This window comes from Pteropus vampyrus, unplaced genomic scaffold (genome assembly GCF_000151845.1).
Source record: "Pteropus vampyrus isolate Shadow unplaced genomic scaffold, Pvam_2.0 Scaffold2, whole genome shotgun sequence".
Lineage (NCBI taxonomy): Eukaryota > Metazoa > Chordata > Mammalia > Chiroptera > Pteropodidae > Pteropus > Pteropus vampyrus.
Window position 1 is genome coordinate 18,814,291 of NW_011888783.1, and position 19,374 is coordinate 18,833,664.

General features: G+C 39.8%; 1 protein-coding gene and 1 pseudogene across 2 annotated transcripts in view; both read right to left on the reverse strand.

The window, feature by feature from the left end:
* The window catches only part of MYO3B (myosin IIIB), a 355,967-nt gene that overhangs the window by 180,721 nt on the left and 155,872 nt on the right, over positions 1–19,374 (reverse strand). The window contains exons 15-21 of the mRNA XM_023528462.1: positions 14,863–14,961; positions 14,409–14,523; positions 8,126–8,252; positions 7,121–7,331; positions 3,838–3,985; positions 2,416–2,569; positions 1,168–1,256 (exon numbers count right to left, since the gene is read on the reverse strand). Coding sequence (XP_023384230.1) covers positions 1,168–1,256; positions 2,416–2,569; positions 3,838–3,985; positions 7,121–7,331; positions 8,126–8,252; positions 14,409–14,523; positions 14,863–14,961 — 943 coding nt within the window. The remainder of the gene's footprint in view (positions 1–1,167; positions 1,257–2,415; positions 2,570–3,837; positions 3,986–7,120; positions 7,332–8,125; positions 8,253–14,408; positions 14,524–14,862; positions 14,962–19,374) is intronic.
* Positions 15,214–15,607, reverse strand: LOC105291753 (annotated as a pseudogene). Its single transcript, XR_895854.2, has one exon. The product of XR_895854.2 is annotated as a 60S ribosomal protein L31 pseudogene (transcript).

Genomic DNA, 19,374 nt, shown 5'->3' on the forward strand with positions numbered 1-19,374 from the left:
GACTGCCTAAATTTACATCGGAAGGGTCCCTAACGAGGAAGAGAGCTATTACCAGAGATTTCTTTTTACCTTAAGAAACTTATCTGCACAACAGGGCAAACTTTGGTTTTCCAGACTCTCTCCTGCCTTCCTGCAAATGGCCCTCCTTCACTTTGTATGCCCAGACCCCCAACCCTTCCTTAGCTCAGAACATTGTAAGCTGCAGTTGCTTAGCTGCCCTTGGAGTCTCATACTCTTATGGGGCCTGGAACGTATATAACTAAATCTATTTTTCTCTTGTTAAATTGTCTTGTGTCAATTTAATTATTAGACTAGCCAAAGAATCCAGAAGGAAAAAAAGGGGGCATTTTTCCACCCTTACACTTGTATTAGATGGCCTTTCAACCAACTCCAGTCAGGCAAAATTTATTTCAATGTCATGATATGAATTTGAAAAATAATTTCAATAAGTCTTAAATCAACAAAATAATCCCAAATGCCCTTTATTGAACTCCTATCTGTTTTCTGGACCCAGGGCTTCAGCCGACCCCACTGGGACCAATTAGCCATAATTCAAATGGCTCCTTAGAGAGGAATTCAAGCAATGATTTGTTGGCTATGGGACTGGAGAATCTCTTGAATTAGTCACTAATCTGCTTCAGGAACTTGAAATCAAGATTGAGGCATAACGTATGAAAAGTGGAAATTTTACTTAATGTTGTAAAAGCTTAACATCCGAATGATAAAGTGATTTTTTTTTCTTTTTCATCTAGACATTTTTTGTGCCCTGTAGACATTTACTTAAAGTGCTAAAAATTAAGCCCTGCTGTGATATTAACCCTCCTCCATTACCTACACATCTCTAAATGACTTTTGAATGTGAACATTTACCACTAAACACTGTGAAAGTTATATTATGTTTTCTCTCTGGAGAGCTGTCACTTCTAGGCCAAACCTCAGGTGAGGAGCAGATGGTAGCTCTGCTGGCCACCCCAGCAAGAAATCGCTTCTTTGCCAGGGGCAACTTTCTGTGAGCAGCACCACTGACAACGTTTGAGAATTATGACTAGGTGTTCAAGAATTAAAAGGAGAAAGAAATCTGCAAGCCATTTCTTGAGTGGCACAGACAGGTAATATAGACACTTGCCCCTGGTCAAATTCAGGATTAATAACTCACGCTCGTCTTACCTTTCCAGCATAGTGCTGAATGCCAAAGCACAGCTCCACTCCTTTGGGCCTCCAGAAGTATTTGCATCGTAGGTTATCTCCAAATTTATCTGTGTGGATTTTCATGTTGAAAAGTTACAACGGGAATTGCTTGTTCCTTCAAACAAAAACATGCTCCTTGACCCATGAGTGACCCAGGGTAAGGACTTTCAGAGCGACCTGATATTATCATTGTGTGTACAATGGTGGAAAAAGATTTCGCCATGGGATAGGCATTTGTGATAGAGTACTTGTTCAGTAGTTCCATTTTCTCTTCAGTGTTAGATCTCATATTCTTCTCTAAGAACTCTCAGCATGAACACTAATGACACCAGAAGTCCAGCCAACTAGCTTTAGAACCACGAAGCTATCCTATGGAAGGCATATAACCCTGGTTTAAACTCATCTTGGCAACTTGTAACAATTTTACAGGTAAAAAGAAACCAATGAGGGTGACAATCACAACTCCTAGAAGTGAATCTCTCCCACGAATCAATTTTCCATCTGGGGAAAAGGCTCAAAACCTTCTGTTCTCCCTCAACAATTCTGCTACTGTTATGATTGAGAGCCTACTCTGTGTGAGGACTGGTTCTAAGTACTAACGGATTAGAGCTTTGTTGCCCTAAGTATCTCACAACCTACATGAGGGATGGGATCATGTATAACACTGAAGATCTGAGAAGAATAAGGAGGTTGAGGGGGAACAGGGGTAAAGTATAGATGGCCTTTAACGCCAAGAGGAGGTGTTTTATCATCATCCCATAGAAAACAGTGGCCCAATGAAAAGGTGGCTTTACAAAGACTATATTAGCTAGGATGTCCAGGATAGAGGGGGAAATAAAAGCCTGGAAGCCAGGAGACCAGAAAGGGCTTCTGAACAAACTTGGACTACAAGTGGATGGAGGTCCAGGTGGTGATATGAGAGCAGGATATGAAATGGAGGGGAAGCAAGTATTGATTATGGGAAATAAGAGAGAAGGTGTAAAAAAATGATATTTACATAGGGTAATGTTATTTCGTTTCAGAAATAGGATAGTGAAGAGGGTTTGAGAGATGGTGGTGGGTTTCCTTTAAGATACATATTCTACCAGGACATTTGCTGAACATTTCAATTCTTTAAAAGTTGGATCTATACCAAAATACACAGGATAGATCCATTAAACCACGCTTATTAGATGACATGAGTTAAGTTCTCTTCTGAGCACATATGCCTTTCCAAATGGTACCTACCAACCAGGGTCTGATCCGTTGCTTGGGGAAACTGACTTTCTTCATCTAAAAGTGCAAGCAGTCCCAGGGGTTTCTGGAGGAACATATCCAAGAGTGGGCGATTGTCCTCATACTCCACGGGTATAGCGTCAATGCCCTCATTCTGATATTCCACCTGGAAGAAAACAGAATGTGAATCTCTCTCTCCAGACCCAAACTGGCCTAGGTACCACCAGGCTGCTTTAGCATGTACTCTGTGTCTGACAACACTGAACACATGTGGAAAATGGTGTATTTCACAGGCGTAGTATAGGGCTCCTCCTGTATAGTACACTGTTGAAGTTTGGGTTTAAGTCTGACCTACTGTGTGGCCTGTGGCGGGCAGCTGAAGATGGCAAAATAAGGAATGGCTCTCTGTCTCCAAAACACTGACTTGGCAACTCATAATTTAGAAACTGATGTAGAAAGGAAGGGAAGCTAAAAAATTTTTTTATTTTGGTGACTAGTATGGTTTAAACCAGGAAAAAAGCAGACTTACACCTTCTGCAAAGACTTCTGTAATGAAACCATCTTGGACTGAAAAACTAGAAAAACTCTAGATTGTTCTGAGACGTAAATGGAAGGAACCTAGTAAGGTCAAGTTTTGTACAGGGTGGGTGGGGAGAGTACTGTGATAACAGATTTATCCAGCTCCAGTGATAAAACAAACACAGGCATTTTTACTCCTGTATTTGAGTTTATCTAATCCCATTATAGTTTCTGTGTCCTCACTGTTGTATTAAAACAAGGGGCTTGGGCAGAATGTTTCATTATTGCAACTACTTCACACAGGAGAGTCTTGGGATTGGGGTATGAGTTGGGGTGGAGAAGAAGGGCCCCTAACCTTTGGGTCCAACTAGCTTCATATCCTGTTTTATTTACTATTAAACTTGTAGAAGAAAGACTTCCATTTTGAGAAAACCAAGAACGTATCTTACTCCTCCCCAGAAACACCCATCTAGTTCCTGTGGGATCTGGTGAGCAGAAGATGGGGAGTGAGAATGGCTAGTTTGAGAGTTAAGAACAAGAACCTGTGTCCTGAATTCAAGGTCATCCTGTGTCATTTTGGACGTGATCATAGATATTTTTAGTTAAATAAAGTAGAAGAGAATGCAGCATTTGGGGCAATATACATGAAACAGTTTGGAAGCAATATTTAAGTAATTAGCTGATCACCAGCTCTACTCAAGGGAGGAAATGTACTTTTCCACAGAAATCAAGACCTCTTTTTTTCAGACTAAATTTAGACTGTTAATATATTTAGACAGGACTGCGTCACCATTGGTATTTTTCTTTAGGGCTTTTTACCTGTCAGCCTGACGAAAAGGGTTTCTGCTTCAAATTGTGAGCAGCTTGGAGACACCTTCCCCCAACAGGTTTAGTGACTTTAGGGTTCACTATTACCTGCTCAAGAGCAAAAACGTGCTGATTGAAATAGTACTGGATTTGCTCATTGGCGATATTTATGCAGAGCTGTTCAAAAGAATTTCTCTGAAAGTTCTCGAATCCAAAAATATCCAAGATTCCCACAGTCATACGATCATCTGCACTACTGCATGAGAGAGAACAAAATCTTTTAGGGAAGGAAACATTCATCTCAGGACAGTGAGAATATATGTGCCCTTGTATTTGTCACCTCATGTACCCACACAAGGAAAGCAGCATCCTGCCGCCTCTAAGGGAGAAACAGTTTGTGTCTTAAACCATTTCCTTTAGTCTTTCGACTGTATTTCCAACTTTTTTTTTTAAGCAGTAGAATCTTTTAAAATCTTACTCAAAAGCTCCATATAAAAAGAGGTTAAAAAGAAACCACCCTGTTTGAATGGGCTGGAGTTGCTCCTTGTTCATTCTTCCACTTTCCCACTCACGAAGCTGAACTGGAAAAATGCTCTTTACAATTTGATGTTGTCAATTCTTTTATGATATAGAAACCACTAATGCTTAAGAAAGGAAAAGCAAAGAGAGAAAAAAAATGGCTTAGATGATAGAGGCTCTGTTCATCCCTCTGGCGACCAAATCAAAGTTGTGATGGAAACAAGGAGCAGCAGCAAGGAAAAATTGCCTGGGATCTAGATGAACAAGCCATACAATATGGAGAAACCCAAGAAAGCATCCTGCAATGGCAAAAGGTAGGACCGGCCGAGGATGCAGGGCTGCCTGGTCCCAAGCGGCTGAGACAGAGACTGTGGCAGTGGCAGAAGCCTCTTAAAGGAGCCGTGTCCACGAGCAGATTTTTGTGGTGATGAACCTGCTCGCTCTGAGCACCAGTGCCCATTCAGATGCGTGCAGGGGGCACCAGGGACTTACAGGGAGCCATTTTCAGAGTGAGGGCTGAGGCAAGACTCTCTCGATACAGAAGTGCCAGCAGTATCCATTGTTCCCTGTTGAGCCCTCTCCCCTACCAGTGCGCGGGACACAGCGCCGCCATAGCTGTGACATCATCAAACTGGATAACAGAGGTCGCTCTGCCCAGAGGATTTCCTGAAACCCCGCCTCCCCCAACATGGGCCCATGCAAGACACATTCAGATATATCCTCAGTGAGTCAGATGCTCCTTGCTGAGATTCACACTGGTGGAGGTAGCTGACCTCGGTTTCTGGTGTGGCTTTTTGAGGCAAATATAAGCACAGCATCTGTGGATTGCTTGCTGAATCTTGACAGGTGGCCCTGGAGGGGTAGAGGCTTGGGCTAAATTTGGCCTACAGCTGAATCCCTTTCAGGACTGTGCCACTGGACACCTACTTCACAAATCCACACTAATAAGATCAGGAGACTTAGGAGCTTTACTTTGTACATAGAAACAGACACGGAAAGGCAGCCAAAATGGGAAGACAAAGAAGCAGAAACCATATGACAGAAGAGAACAGAGATCCAGATGTAATGGAGTCAAGTAATCTAACAAGTGCAAAGTTCAAAACACTAGTTATAAAGATGCTCAATGAACTTTTGGGAAGTGTAGATAAATTCAGTGAGAACTTCAACAAAGAGCTAAAAAACATAAAAATGAAAGTAGGAATTATAAAAGGGAACCAGTCTGAAATGAAGAACACATTATCTGAGATGAGAAGTATATTAAAAGGAATAAACAAAGTGAATAAAGAAGATCACATGCCCTATCTAGAGGACAGGACAGCCAATCAGGACACTCAATCAGAATAGCAAGAAAAAAAGATGCCAAGACTATAAAAATAATTTAAGGAGGATATGGGACACATGACGTTTCCAAATATTCATCTGATCAGCATAACAGAAGAAAATCAAGATGTTGAACAGGTGTTTGAAGAAATAATGATGGAAAAATTCCCTCACCTGGTGAAGGAAATGGATATAGAACCCCAGGAAGCTCAGAGAATCCCAAAAACCAGGAATCCAAAGAGGCCCACACCAAGACACATCATAATTAATATGCCAAAGGTTAAACCTTAAAAGAACCTTAAAAGCAGCTAGAGGAAAGCAGATAGTTACCTACAAGGGAACACCCATAAGACTGGTAGCTGATTTCTCAAAAGAAACTATGCAGGACAGAAAAGCTTGGCAAAAGATATTCAACAAGAAGAAGACCCAGGATATACAACCAAGAGTAATTTATCCAGCAATGCTATCATTTAAAGTTGATGGACAGATAAAGAGCTTCCCAGACAAAAATAAAGGACTTTATCACCACTAAGCCAGAATTACAGGAAATGTTGGAGGGACTTCTTTAAGAATAAAAAACATGTATCAAAAACAGGAATAAAGAATAGTAACAACTACATCCCTATCAATAAGTACCTTAAATGGAAAAGAATTAAGTGCTCCAACCAAAAGATAGAGTGGCTGAAAGGATAAAAATACCCTGTAAAGGAAGGGAATGAAAAAAGATATTGTTTTGATGAATATAGAAGGTATTTAAGTCAGACAGAGAAAGATAAACACTATACGATTTCACTTATATGTGGAATTTAAGGAATAAAAAGAACAAACCAATCAAAAACGGACTCACAAATATAGTAGACAATTTGGTGACAGAGAGGAAGAGGGTTTGGGGGGCTGGGAGAATGGGATGAAGGGTTAAAGAAGTACAAATTAGTAGCTGATGGATGGTCACGTGGATGGGGAGCACGGCATAGGAAATGCAATTAGCATTAATACATTGGCTAGGTGGAGGGTCAGGGGAGGGAGGGAGCAATTGGGGGGATCATTTTTATGATATAGATGTCTAACCAATGTACAGTTTACTTGAAACTAATTAAAATTTAAAAAATAAAAAATGTTTTAAAAAAGGAAGAAAAAGCAGTAGAGGTAGTAGTTGTAGTAATAATATATGATACTGTGCTTTAAAACTTTTCATGAAATATCTCAGTTAATTCTAAAACAATACTGTGAGGAGGATATTATTATCCTCATTTTACAGATGAGAAAACCACCACTTAGGACATGCAGCTGGTTAAGCTGTAGAATTTTGATGCAAATTGGGTTGGTCTCACTCCCAGCCACACCTATTCTCTTAAACACTTCACTAAACTGGCTTTGTCAATTATGCACCTCTCAGGTATAAACACTTTGGCTCTCCTGGATCCCAATGCAATTTTTAAAGTGTAAGACCTGAGAGCTTTGCTAAAGAAAACCCAAGAGAGAAACAAATACTTCCTCTTGCAAACTCCAAGAGACTCCAGGGTAGAGGCCTCTGCTCCCCAGAGGAACTTGCCATATGTTTTTGTCTGGCTGCAGGAGTGTATTGATGCGATTTACAATCCAGCTGAAGAGCCTCCCATACAGGGCTTTGGACATGGCATCTCGGACATCCATGGCCCTGTCAACAGTATTGGCTCGGATGATGGTCTCTCCTCGTGTGACCACACAATGTGAAGTAAGGGCTTCCTGGAGTTCTTCCGGACTGATGCAGAGAACAGAAGCAGCTGGAACAAAAAGTAAAGATGACACTGGAAAATGTAGTCATCTATCCATCCATTCATTCAGGCAGCCAGCACTTACTCAACATGTACTAAGTGCCAGGCTCTATCCTCAGCACTTCTAAGTCAAAGATAAAGAAGCCAGGTCCCTAACCCCAAGAAGTATCCAGACTGTCATAGGGTCTTCCAAACTGTTCTGAAAGCTTTTCACAGGTGTTAAGTGAAAAAAAGTAGGAAGAGGTGGCTTTGGTCAAGTAAGTTGGAGCAGTTTCTGGAGACTGTTGTCTCCTCTGAAAGAGTCACAAAGCTCATTTGTGTACTAAAGGCTCTAAAAAGTGCTGCACTTTAACACAAAAGGTGTTCACTTTATTTAAATGAGGGGTTTCTTATTTTAAATTCAGGATTCCTATTCCTTGTGCTAGCTACCATTATTACATGTAAAGCTAATAATAAGTAGGTGCCTGCTTTCTCCCTGCAGATGCTAATTCAGTGGATTCACAGTGGCATCCAACCTCTTATTTTCAAAAATTTGTAACTGATTTTCAAAAGCTACCAGGGTTGAGAACCGCTGCCCAAAGTTACCTGCCATGGAATTATTTCCTACAGAACACCTATTTGCAGCTCATGGAAAGAACACTGACGTTCTACAAGACATCCTTGGGAAATACTGGTTAGTGAAAGCACTCAGAGCCAGCAGAAGAACCAGCAACAGCTGCACTATATTTTATAGTCTCGAAATTTTACCAAAATGAAAGAAAGATGTACTTTGGGAACACAGTAAATTGGTGTCAAATAATTACCATTTTCCAAAGCTTCAGCATTGGGAACCTCACTTTTATCAGTTTGATGTTGAGAAGAAATAGCCGCAAACTCAATGTTTCCAATATTCAAAATCCCAGCCAAAATTCTGTACACTGAGTGTACTTCCTGAAAGGACATCAAGAGCCATGTGTGAAGATAATTGCCAATCAAAACAACAAATTCTAGCACTGCGGTGAAAAGTGCTGGTTGTCACCAAAGTCCATCCTTCCCCCTTTCCTGGGCACACAAATTTCTCAACCTCCCTTGTGGTTAGGGGTGGCCATGCAACTACATTAACAAAGAAGCAAGTGGACTGATGTGAGCCACTTCTGGACCTGGCCTATGGAAACCAGCAAGCCTCCTTCTTGCTTTCTTTCCCATTATTGCCGGCAGGAACTTCTTGCAACCCAGCCTCAACCAAGGCATAAATTAGGATGCCTGAGACCAATGATGGCATGGAATGGAGTTGTTCTGCAATGTGAACCTCTTTTACCTCAGAATGCTAATATCTTCTTTGTTCTTTAAGCCACTTTTATTCATTTACCCTAACAAATACCAGCTCCCAAATTCAGTATGGTTATTTCTTCAAAATAAGAGAGATGTTTCCTTACTCTCTTTTGAATTTCAGTTTCATGAAATAATTGGCAGGGAATTCATTGATGTTTCGTTAGAGCATTTTGAAGTTAAATGATGGAGCACATAGATATGAATGAGGTCAGGAAATATTTTGAAAGACTCACTAGAAATTATCTGTGACACTGTAATATAATAAGAAATATGTATTTGGTCTTCACACAGATTTCTGGCACAAGAACTTTGAAAAGCCTTGGAATTTTTCCAAGTGATGGGGATGAGAGGGGTGTCCTTTGTTATTCTTAAGCCCTTTTCAACCACAGATGTGTTGGCGCTAATGAAGTGGCTCTTGGAAGGTTGGAGCTGGTTTCCAGAGAAAACAACCATTTGATTAAAGGGTTGGAACTTTTAGCCAAACCCTGGACCTCCAGGGAAGGGAGAAGGGCTGGAGATGGAGTTAATCATCAACAGGCAATGATTTAATCAGTCATGCCTATGTAATGAACCCTCCATTAAAACCCCTAATTAATGAGGTTCAGAACACAAGAAGGCGGTGAGAAGAAGTGGTGCCCCCTCTCCCAATACCTTGCTCTACGCTTCTCTTCCATTCAGCTGTTCTTGAGTTGTATCCTTGACAGTAAACCAGTAAGAATTAAGTAAACTGTTTTCCTGAGTTCTATGAGTCCTTCTAGCAAATTACTGAACCCAAGGAGGGGTCTTGGGAAGTCCAAGTTTAAAACCAGCCGGTTAAAAGTAGGAAAACTCCAGGACTTGTGATTGGTGTTTGAAGTGAGGCCATCTTGTGGGGCTGAGGGATCTGATGATAACTCCAGGTAGACACTGTCAGAGTTTAATTGAATTGTTGGAAAATTGGTTGGTGTGAGAAATAAACTCCACACATTTGGTGTCAGAAGTGTTGTGAGTAAAAACAGTTCAGATGAACTTAAGCCCTACTTTTATATTGAAGTTGAATACATCAGTAGCATAAATGGTTTTTTAAAAGGGTGTGTTTATTTATTTAAACACTTGCATTTCCTGTAGGTGATAGAATAAAATATATTGCCAGGAAATTTCTTCACCTTATGCTTATAGATAGAGAACAGTACTTCGCCAAGAATATTGAGGCGGGAAACTTGATTTAGCACCATGCATAGCAGTAAACTAATAGAAACTGTCAGTAGACCATTGATAAAGCATTGTCCCCAAATTGAGCCTTCCTGTAAACATTACTCAGTAAAGCCAAAAACCTGAACATAGACTGTAATAGTGACATCTGCTGGGTTCCCGATAATGCTACAAAGACAAATGAGGATTTAAACTGGGTTTCTACTACAGATAAATATTGTTCTTCAAACTTCTAAATCAAAGGTAGGATGTCATGTTTCTGACGTCAAGAATCACTGTTTTAATCACACAACTTAAGAGTGGTTAAGGAGAACACCTACCAAATGAGTTTTCTGAGACTGGCCTAGGTTTAACATGACAGCACCTCATTACCTTGATCAATATCCTATGAGGCTTGCAGAATGCAAACAGAGCAGCTCCCCAGAGAGGCAAGCCCCAGAGACATTGGTGAGTTCTATATTTGTTATTTCTATATCTAGTTATCTCAAGAGGTTATCTAAAACTCTCAGTATTGTTAGAAAAAATGTATTTCCTCTAATTAAAACACACACACACACACACACACACACACACACACACACACACACACACATACACACACACCATGAATGACAATACAAGCCATGAAACCTTCCAAAATAAGGCTTCCAGGCATGTCATCACTGGGGTGATCATCTTGGAAGGAAATGGTGAATTTTGCTCAGTTGCTTCTCTGGCTCTATCCTCTTCAGCACAATGCTCAGACATTTCCTCTCTTAAAGAGGAAAACTACCCATGACCTTCAGCAAAAACTGTGTGAATGACTGAGGTTAATGGTAGGCTGGGTCTCCTTCCAGAGAAGGGATCTTAAGAAGGGGTAACTAAGTTTACTTAATCACTGAGGTATTAGCCTGAAGGGTATCCATCCCTATGCTACATTTCCGGGCTATTCTACTTGACTCCTTTAGTCCCACCCTTAGGTTGGTTAGTTCCTCCTTTCTGGTCTAAGAACCTACATCCACTCCTGTGTTCAGGTCAAAATATTAGCCATATACAGTCATGGTAGAGTTCAGTCAGTAGTATGTTCATCTGTGGAATTACTCCTCCCACCCCAGCATTTCTTAATCAAATGTCTCTTCTCCCCCACAGCCAGCCTGGGAAGGATTTTTCACCTTCCTCGCCTTGCTCATTTTTTTCTTGCCTCATTTCCAGCTACAGAGCCTTTTCTGGCAACCTTGCCTTTCCTACAGAATCTTGCTATGCTGCTTTATCTTTTTATTTCTTATCAGTTTTGAGCCTTCTATATGATAAAATGGAATCATCTTATTTAGGACAGGGAAAACTATCAAGAAGACTAAAACTCCTTAAGCTGGGTTTCCCAATTCATTGATGATGAGTATGAATTCATATGAATTGGGGAAGAAAGAGTATTTCTCCACCAAAACTCCATGCACGATGCATGCTCGCTCTCACTCTCGCTCTCGCTCTCGCTCTCACTCTCGCTCTCGCTCTCGCTCTCACGCTCGCTCTCTCTCTCTCTCTCTCTCCCTCTCTCTCTCTGTCTCTCTCTTTTTTCCTAGAAGATACTTCTTTCACTGATGTAAATATTCTCTCAGTAAAGTTGAGGCTAAGTGGAAAGTTGAGAACTTTGGTTTTCTTGGTTAGCCTGGAGCTGATTTAAGGAAATTGCCCCAGACTGGTTCACTGATATCTCAAGGTAGTTATTTCTCTAGTACCTCCCTGGAAATTTTACCTCTCAGTCCCTCTTTACCTTACTTCTCTTTTTAAGTCTCTAGTTTTTCACCAGTTCTGCCCTAAGCACTGCAGTAGGCTGAAGGTCCTTCTCCTTTACGGGCTCTATTCCAATGCCTTTACTTAGTTCTCTTTTCATAGGCTTACGATGTTTGCATCTTAAGTTAATGTCTGGTTTAAAAAAAATTTTTTTTGATATGTCAATCATGCATCAGTAAAATTGTTTTAAAAAGTCAATTGTAAATCATTTTGTCTGTCTGTCATTAAGACATTAGAAATTCTAAGGCTCCCAATCTACATTTTAACATATAACCCTCACTCTTTCTTCAGCAGTACTCTCCCTATTCATAATCAATTTTGAAGAAAGAGAGAAAAATTGTCCTAATTTCAAAGCCTTCTACCTAACTTCTTCATCAAGGGATCTGCTGTCAATGTCCAATCTTGACCATCACATAAATAATCTTCTAATAAAGTTTTCATGTAGCATTAAATATAAACCCATTTCAAACTCTATTTAATATGTTATGATAATCCATATACCAGCAATAAAAGCATAATATTTAACAAAAATAGTATGGTTTGACTCAAAAAATACGAGTCGAAAGGCACCAATATTTATTATTATATGTGCTGCCGAAGAGAGCACAGCACTGATATTTATAATAGGGTTTTAGGTATAACGCCCCAAGCCCCACAAGGAACCGTTATTATTATTGAAAGACTCCTTCTATGAAGGAATTTTCTTTATAATAAACTCAGGGTCAAGTGTTCTCTCAGACACATTTGGCTGGTGTCTCAGAATTAAAATCTATACTCCTGAGCCCCCACTAAGGTTTGCTACTCATAATTTTGCTATAACGTTGGGAAAAAACTGAAGGGATTCCTGCAGGGAACTAGTGACATTATAAGAAAGATCAGGGACCATAATTTTATGAAATTAACCAGTTCATTTAAACTCAGTCTAGAAATGCCCCTCAGAACAACTTAAGAAAAAGTCCTGTTACACCAGCTATTTGGGATCTGCTGCCTTAGTACATTCAACTAAATCTTTCTGAATTTAGTCAAACTACTTTGCATTTATAAACATAGAGTGAACTGAGTTAATTCAGCAAAACACGCTGTCTACAGAGATACAGACAAAATGTAACCAAAGGATTTCAGGTCAAATAGGTCAGATCCAGCCTCTTCCTTCTATTTCCAAGGTTGCTAACTGATATAGGTTGGTTTATTTCCAGTGTAAATTAATATGGGACATGGTGAACATACACACATATACATAGAATTATATTCCAGTTATTCATTTAGACCAGCCACAAATTATGAATGATTATCACCTTTTATATCTCTTTCTCTTCATATTTATTCATGCAGTCATTCATTCATTTCTACTTTACCTTTTTCTTTCCCCATAGGGGTTAGGATGGCTTACTTTAAGAACACATAGCATATTTAATTTCTTTGTTTATAACTTTATCTTAAAATAGCCTCTGTTTTATTATTATTTGTAGTACATTTCTATTATTAGAACAGTACCATTACATACTTGCATTTAGAACTAGGGCCAATCTCTTCACAGTATTCTATAACCATCCCTGTACTCAATGAAAGCAAAATATTATTAACTCTTTGGCTGGCTTCTCTATTGTTCCTGCACCCTTTTCAGAAAATATGTCCCTAAACACTGACATGACCCAGATGACTTTCAGTGGCTCTACTGCCAGCTCTACCACACGTCTTTGATAACAATCAACTCTATAAATTAATAACCATAAAGGTTCTTTAACAATGCTGGAACCTGTTTAATCGCTCTCCTCTAAGGAGCCAAGGGAAATATATTTCTATTTTTATCTGAGCTTTGGGAATTTCCACTCTCTGTCAGTTTAAAGCCTATGTAAGGGTGACGGAGAAAATTAACAGCTGACTAGAAAGAAGAAAGGTATTATTATAACTAAAATCAACCATGCTGGAGAGGGAAGGGCTAGCCAAACTCATTGGATTACAGAAGCAATTCTTTATCCAGAGTGGCAGTCCCAGGGTGACTCAAACATTTTGTAATCTAATCCCTTAAGATTTAACACTCTCACCTACCTCCTAATCATTCACCTCCTTTGTTGAAAAAGCAAAAGAATCTGTATATTTTGCAAAATTGATGGCATGAAGCCCAGAAACTATGACATAAATGTATCACAGAATAATATTTGAGAGCCTAGAGTTATAAATATTTTCTGTCACCCCTGGCATATATTTAATAGAGACAGTCTGCATCTAGTATGATAAGAGTAGTACAGTACTTAGAGCCAAAGTTAATAATGTACAACTGTGTACCATGGAGAAGGAAGTGACTGCAAGAAAAGTTGAAAAGGTTTAAATTAATTCGTCTTGGTTCTCAAGGAACTACTTGCATAAATATATTTCTGTGGTTTGGATGTAACCTACATATTCTTGTACTCCTATTACATAATTCACTTTAATGGTTGGAACGACCCCAACTCAGAAAAGGGCAGTATTACTTAGGTGTTTGTTATTGCAGCTGTAATGAATTAATGACAATTCACGGGCACATGATACTTGCAACAGTACTTCTACTTTCATGTTCACCTGCATATCTTGTTAAAAAGCAGATTCTGATTCAGCTGTCCTTGGACCTGAGAGTCTGCATGTCTAACAAGCTCTTGGTTGATAACAATGTTTCTGGTCCTCTAGGCACGCTTCGAGCAGTGAGACCTTATAACATGACCAGCGTGGCAAATGAAAAGTAAGTATCCTGCCCCAACTTAGAACACTCAAGTCTTCGCTCACATTGATCCAAGAATATTAACATTTGAGTTTTTTTCTCTCTTGACAATCACTTACCTTGTCAGTGAACCCTATAATCCTGAAACAGTGCTGAATTGCTTCAAATTGTCTTCTGTAAGACTCCTTGGAAGTTATGTCATGCATCACCCTTCCAGTTTCACCAGCTATGTACCTAAATGGAATATGACCAACAGCATGAGTGTTGACTGGGCAAACGGCACCCCAAATACCAGGCACCACTGGGCCCCTTTTTTGCAAGGACATTCCCTTACAGTCTAATACTATGGTGGAATAATGGTGCACGCAGCTTAGTAAAATGGCTGCAGGTGAGTTCTGAACTTTCTAGAAAATGCAAATGGTGAGATGTAGTCTCTGCTGTCTCATCCTGGGTATTTCAGCTAAAGAGACTGTGAATGTTCAGTTAGTAAAACAGCTCCATTTATATCCAAGTTTTGTCAACCACTAGTTATGCAGTCATTAAAAATTAACAACGAAAATCCCTGACACTTACCTAGGAGGTTTTTCCTCAGGAAGTCTGAACTCAGAAAGTTTCTTTTGGTAATAAAGACCAGCATAAATATAGTAAAATATGTGAAAATTTTTCTCTCCCCTGGAAAAAAAAAGGGGACGTTATTAATAACATATTCTGGTCTTCCACACTCCAAGTAATTTACACCATTTCCTTTCTGTGCAATATATCATTCTATAGCAAATATGAATCTTCAGGCAATTAAATACGCTACATCCCAATTACAGAATAGTAATAGTGATAGGATTAGTATAGTAATTGTCACAGTGTCACAGTATCATTATTTTTATTTTTATTTTTTGCAGTTTTATAGCTTTATTTAACAATCAGCGGTTACTTCTCATCCACATTAACTGTTTGTAGATTTTTGAAAGTGTTGACAGGAATGCAGGTAACCAACGCAGAGAGCTTGTTTGGTGAATCTTCATTCTCATTACGTTTTCTGGACAACCGTGCCCAGATACTGTATGGGACATTCCTTGTTCCTTTGGCCCAGAGAGTTTTGTTGAGTCTGGTGTCAATACGCACATCTGGAGTTCCCACCTCCTTCATTGCAAATTTCTGGATCTCTTTGAGTGCCCGAGGGGCATGCTTCTTGAAACACACTTCATGGATTTGCTTGTGAATGCTGATGATGCATTCTCTGCTCACTACCTTGTTGGTGGCAGAACGGCCCTTCTTCTCACCACCCTGCTTTGCAGGAGCCATTCTGCTGGGCCCAAGTTGGAAAGGAAGCCACAATGTCACATTATTAAACATACTTATGTTTACTCTATACAGGAGGAAGTTTTAGAGAATGGAACATTCTCTAGATAACAGCTCAGTTTACACATGTTTAAAGATCTTTTTATTCCAGCCCAAATGACTGTGCATCTGTGCCACATGCCTTCTGTTTGTAGCCCATGTTGCTTCAGAATCAGTGGTATACAGCTAAGAGAGATCAGCCAAACTCACTACTTTACTGGAGGCTCCGACAGGAAGTGGCTCACCAGTTGCACAGCAAATTAGGGAGTGGAACTGCTCCTAAACTGAGACTCTCAAATTTGTAGTCTTTCAAAATAGCATGCATCTGCCCTCCTTGCCTCCTGCTGTCCACCCTCTTTTAGGCCACCCTGGCCAGGGTGCTTTCAGATAGGTGCCACCTCTAAGTGTACTCTATGGACTGTTGTCAGCTTATAAGACAAGGACCTGGGAAGTACATGTCTAGACATTTTGTAGCAAGTGACATTGCCATGACATCTAAGAGTATGAAAATTTCTCTGATAATTCATTTCAATTATGCTTTACAAAGGTATCAGTTCACAAGGGATTGTGAATTAATGTTTTTTTAAAAAGTAGTCTGTCAGGAAAGGCAGTTTGAAAAGCCCTGCTCTGGATCCCCTTCTTTCCTCTAGAGGAAAATGGTTTCTTCTTTCAATGCCCCAGAATTCTGGCAAATCCTCACCTTGGCCAACTTAGCTCTATGGAAAGAAATCTTGTCTTCCTTCTATTCCTTGCCCCTATTTGTGACATGAGCCCCGCTCTTTTCTTTGGCTTCTCCTGGATATCCTAGTCTTCCTGTGATTGTTTATCCTGTCGAAGGTCTTCTGGTTTATTCTTATTCCTGCCCCATATTATAGATGCCCTCACTTGTCATTCCTCACTCATTTGTTCACTCAACTTACAAATGTATTGAGTGCCAGTCATGGCAGGCACTGTGCCAGATGCAAGGGATACAGGACTCAGAGGATTCATGGGCTCTGGAGCTTCCCTTCTAGTGATGGAGTTAGGTGAATAAATAAGGAATCTTGTGATGAGGACTTTGAAAGAAACAAACAAGGAGCTGAGATGAAGAACAACATTGGGGGTTAAAGGCTACTTGTGTCAAGTCAGGGAAAGACCTCTCTGAGGAAATAACACTAAGTCAAACAATGAAGTATAAAGAGGGGCCGGAAGGAGCTACAGAGAGAAGGGGAAAGCATTCCAAAGAGAGGGAGCAGAACATACACAAAGGCTCTGAATGAAATACTCATGTAGAACCAAAAGAATGCTACTGAGAAGGAGGTGGGCAGGTAGGCAGGGCCAGCCCACACCAGGACTTATTAGGAAAGAATGCAGATTTTGTTGATTAAGCAATTAGAAATCTTTGAAGCGTTTTAAACTAGAGCCAGAGTGCACTTTAAATGTGTGACATGAGTAGATTTGTGTTGAAAAAATTACATCTAGTTGAAGGATGAAGACTAGGTTGTAAGAAGTACCAACATAGATGCGGGGAGACTAATTAGGAGGTCTAGGTGAAAGAGCGAGTGGCTTAGACAGTGACGATAGAGAACAAGAGTAAACCTAAAGATATATTTTGGATGAATGACTAAAAGAACATCCTGATAGAATGAATGAGGGTAGGGAGGGAAAGGGACCTGGAGTCTGCCTCCCAGATTTCTAACTTGAGCATCTGGTGATGGTGGCACCAGTCACTGAGACAGGAAAACCCTTACAAGGCTTTATGAACCGGTATGCCTGGTATGAATGTCACTTGTTCCTTAACCTCCGGTAAATGTGCAGGTTTTGGCTTACCCATTTTGGTCTTAGCTTCCTATAGTTTTTGTTTGTTGTTTGTTTTTGTTTTACAGATATCTCAATTCTTCTGAGCTTTGCCTACTATCATCCATTCCTAGTACAATTTCAACTTGATTTTCATCCCTGTAGCTATTCGGATTGGCTTGGTTTTGTAACAAAAACAAATATCCCAAGATCTTAGCGGCTTAACTCAACAAAGACTTACTTCTTGCTCAGAATACATCCACTGAGAACCAGTAGAGGGGTGGTGGGGGGAAGATGTGCTCATCGTTGTCACTCATGGGCCCAGGATGATGGAACAGCTACCTTCCTGCACTTTGTCAGCACTCTGGAGGGTCTTTCCATTAAGTGCCCACTTGCTAGAGTTGGTCACATGACCTCATTCACCCACAGGGTATCAAGAAGGGGACTCTTATTTTGTGCCGCAAGAGGACAGAACCAGAAAGGTTGGATGAACAGGACTTGCAGAGGTTCCATCTTCTCATCCAATGCGTTCAGTCTATCAGTGCTATCATATTGATTAAATTTAATAATAATAAATTATGGCAGCATAGGGAATGCAGTTAGCATTAATATATTGGCTAGGTGGAAAACCAAATGAGAGAGAGGGCAATTAGGGGGATCATTTTATAAACTATATAAATGTCTAACCAATGTACTGTATACTTGAAACTAATTAAAATTAAATAAATTTTAAAAAATTATTTATTACTTATGTTTTAGATTTATATTTGGTATATTACATATCATCTCATTTAATTCTCATAATAGCTCTATGAGGTCAGCTTTAATGAGTCCTTTTTGCATATGAGGAAAGTAAGGTACAAGGATATTTATATTAATAAATAACATACAATAAGTGACAAAACTGTGATTAAAACTCTCAATTATCTTTGTAAAAGACCATTTTACATTTGAACACAGAAAACTGCAGTTTCCATTCTATCAGAGATATCTCTTTCAACCTTAAAATCACCCTAATTTGGGGAGAAAGAAACAGGGGAACCTCATAAAAATTAATCAAGAAACCACAGAGAAGCTAAACTGATTATCCTTTTGTTCATTTGTTTAATTTCTTCATGTCAGTCCCTATTTTGTGAGACAACTGAAAGTATATGATAGAAGAAGACGCTTGGATTCTTAACCCAGAGCAAGTCCTGTGGATTCTACTTGTACAATATCTCTCAGACTTGTCAAATCCTGTCTATCTTCATCTCTACCGCTACCACCTTAGTCTTGGCAAACAATCTCTCACATGGATTTGACAACAGCATCCTAACAGTCTCAACATAATACTTTTCTCCTCTAATTCATTCACCTCACTGAAGCCAGAACAATCATTTTCAAGTGCAAGTTGAGTTTTGTGATTCCTCTTCTTAAAAACGTGAAATGGCTTCCTATTGCCTTTAGAGTAAGGTTCTAAAGAGTAAGAGTCTTTAGAATAAGGTTCCTCAGCCTGGGTCTAGAGCCCTGCATGATCTGGTCTCAGTCTTATCTTTGACCCCTCTCCCTCCCCGCTTCTTCCTTCCCTCATTGGCTAACACCGGGTGATCCTCAGACCTCAGGCTAAATATCTCATACATCAGAAGCCCCTTTCTTCCTGGACTAGATTATGTGCCCTTCCTTTTCCTGTTTTACCTTCATAGCACCTTACATTGCTTCCTGGTACTTGTCACAGTTGTTCTGCATTTATGTTTATTTTTTTGTTTAATGTTTGTGATCCTTTCTGACGCCTCCCCTATCCACCACCCACTCCAAGTTCCATGAATACTGGGACCTTTTCTATTTTTTACTCTAGCGACCCCAGAAGGGAGTACAGCACTGATATACAGCAAGAATTCAATAGATAATTATGGAATAACACATGAATGGAGCCATATTCCTGAGGAAGGAGGAAGTCTGGTGTCCTGCAATAGTAATAACAGTAGGAAGACTGGT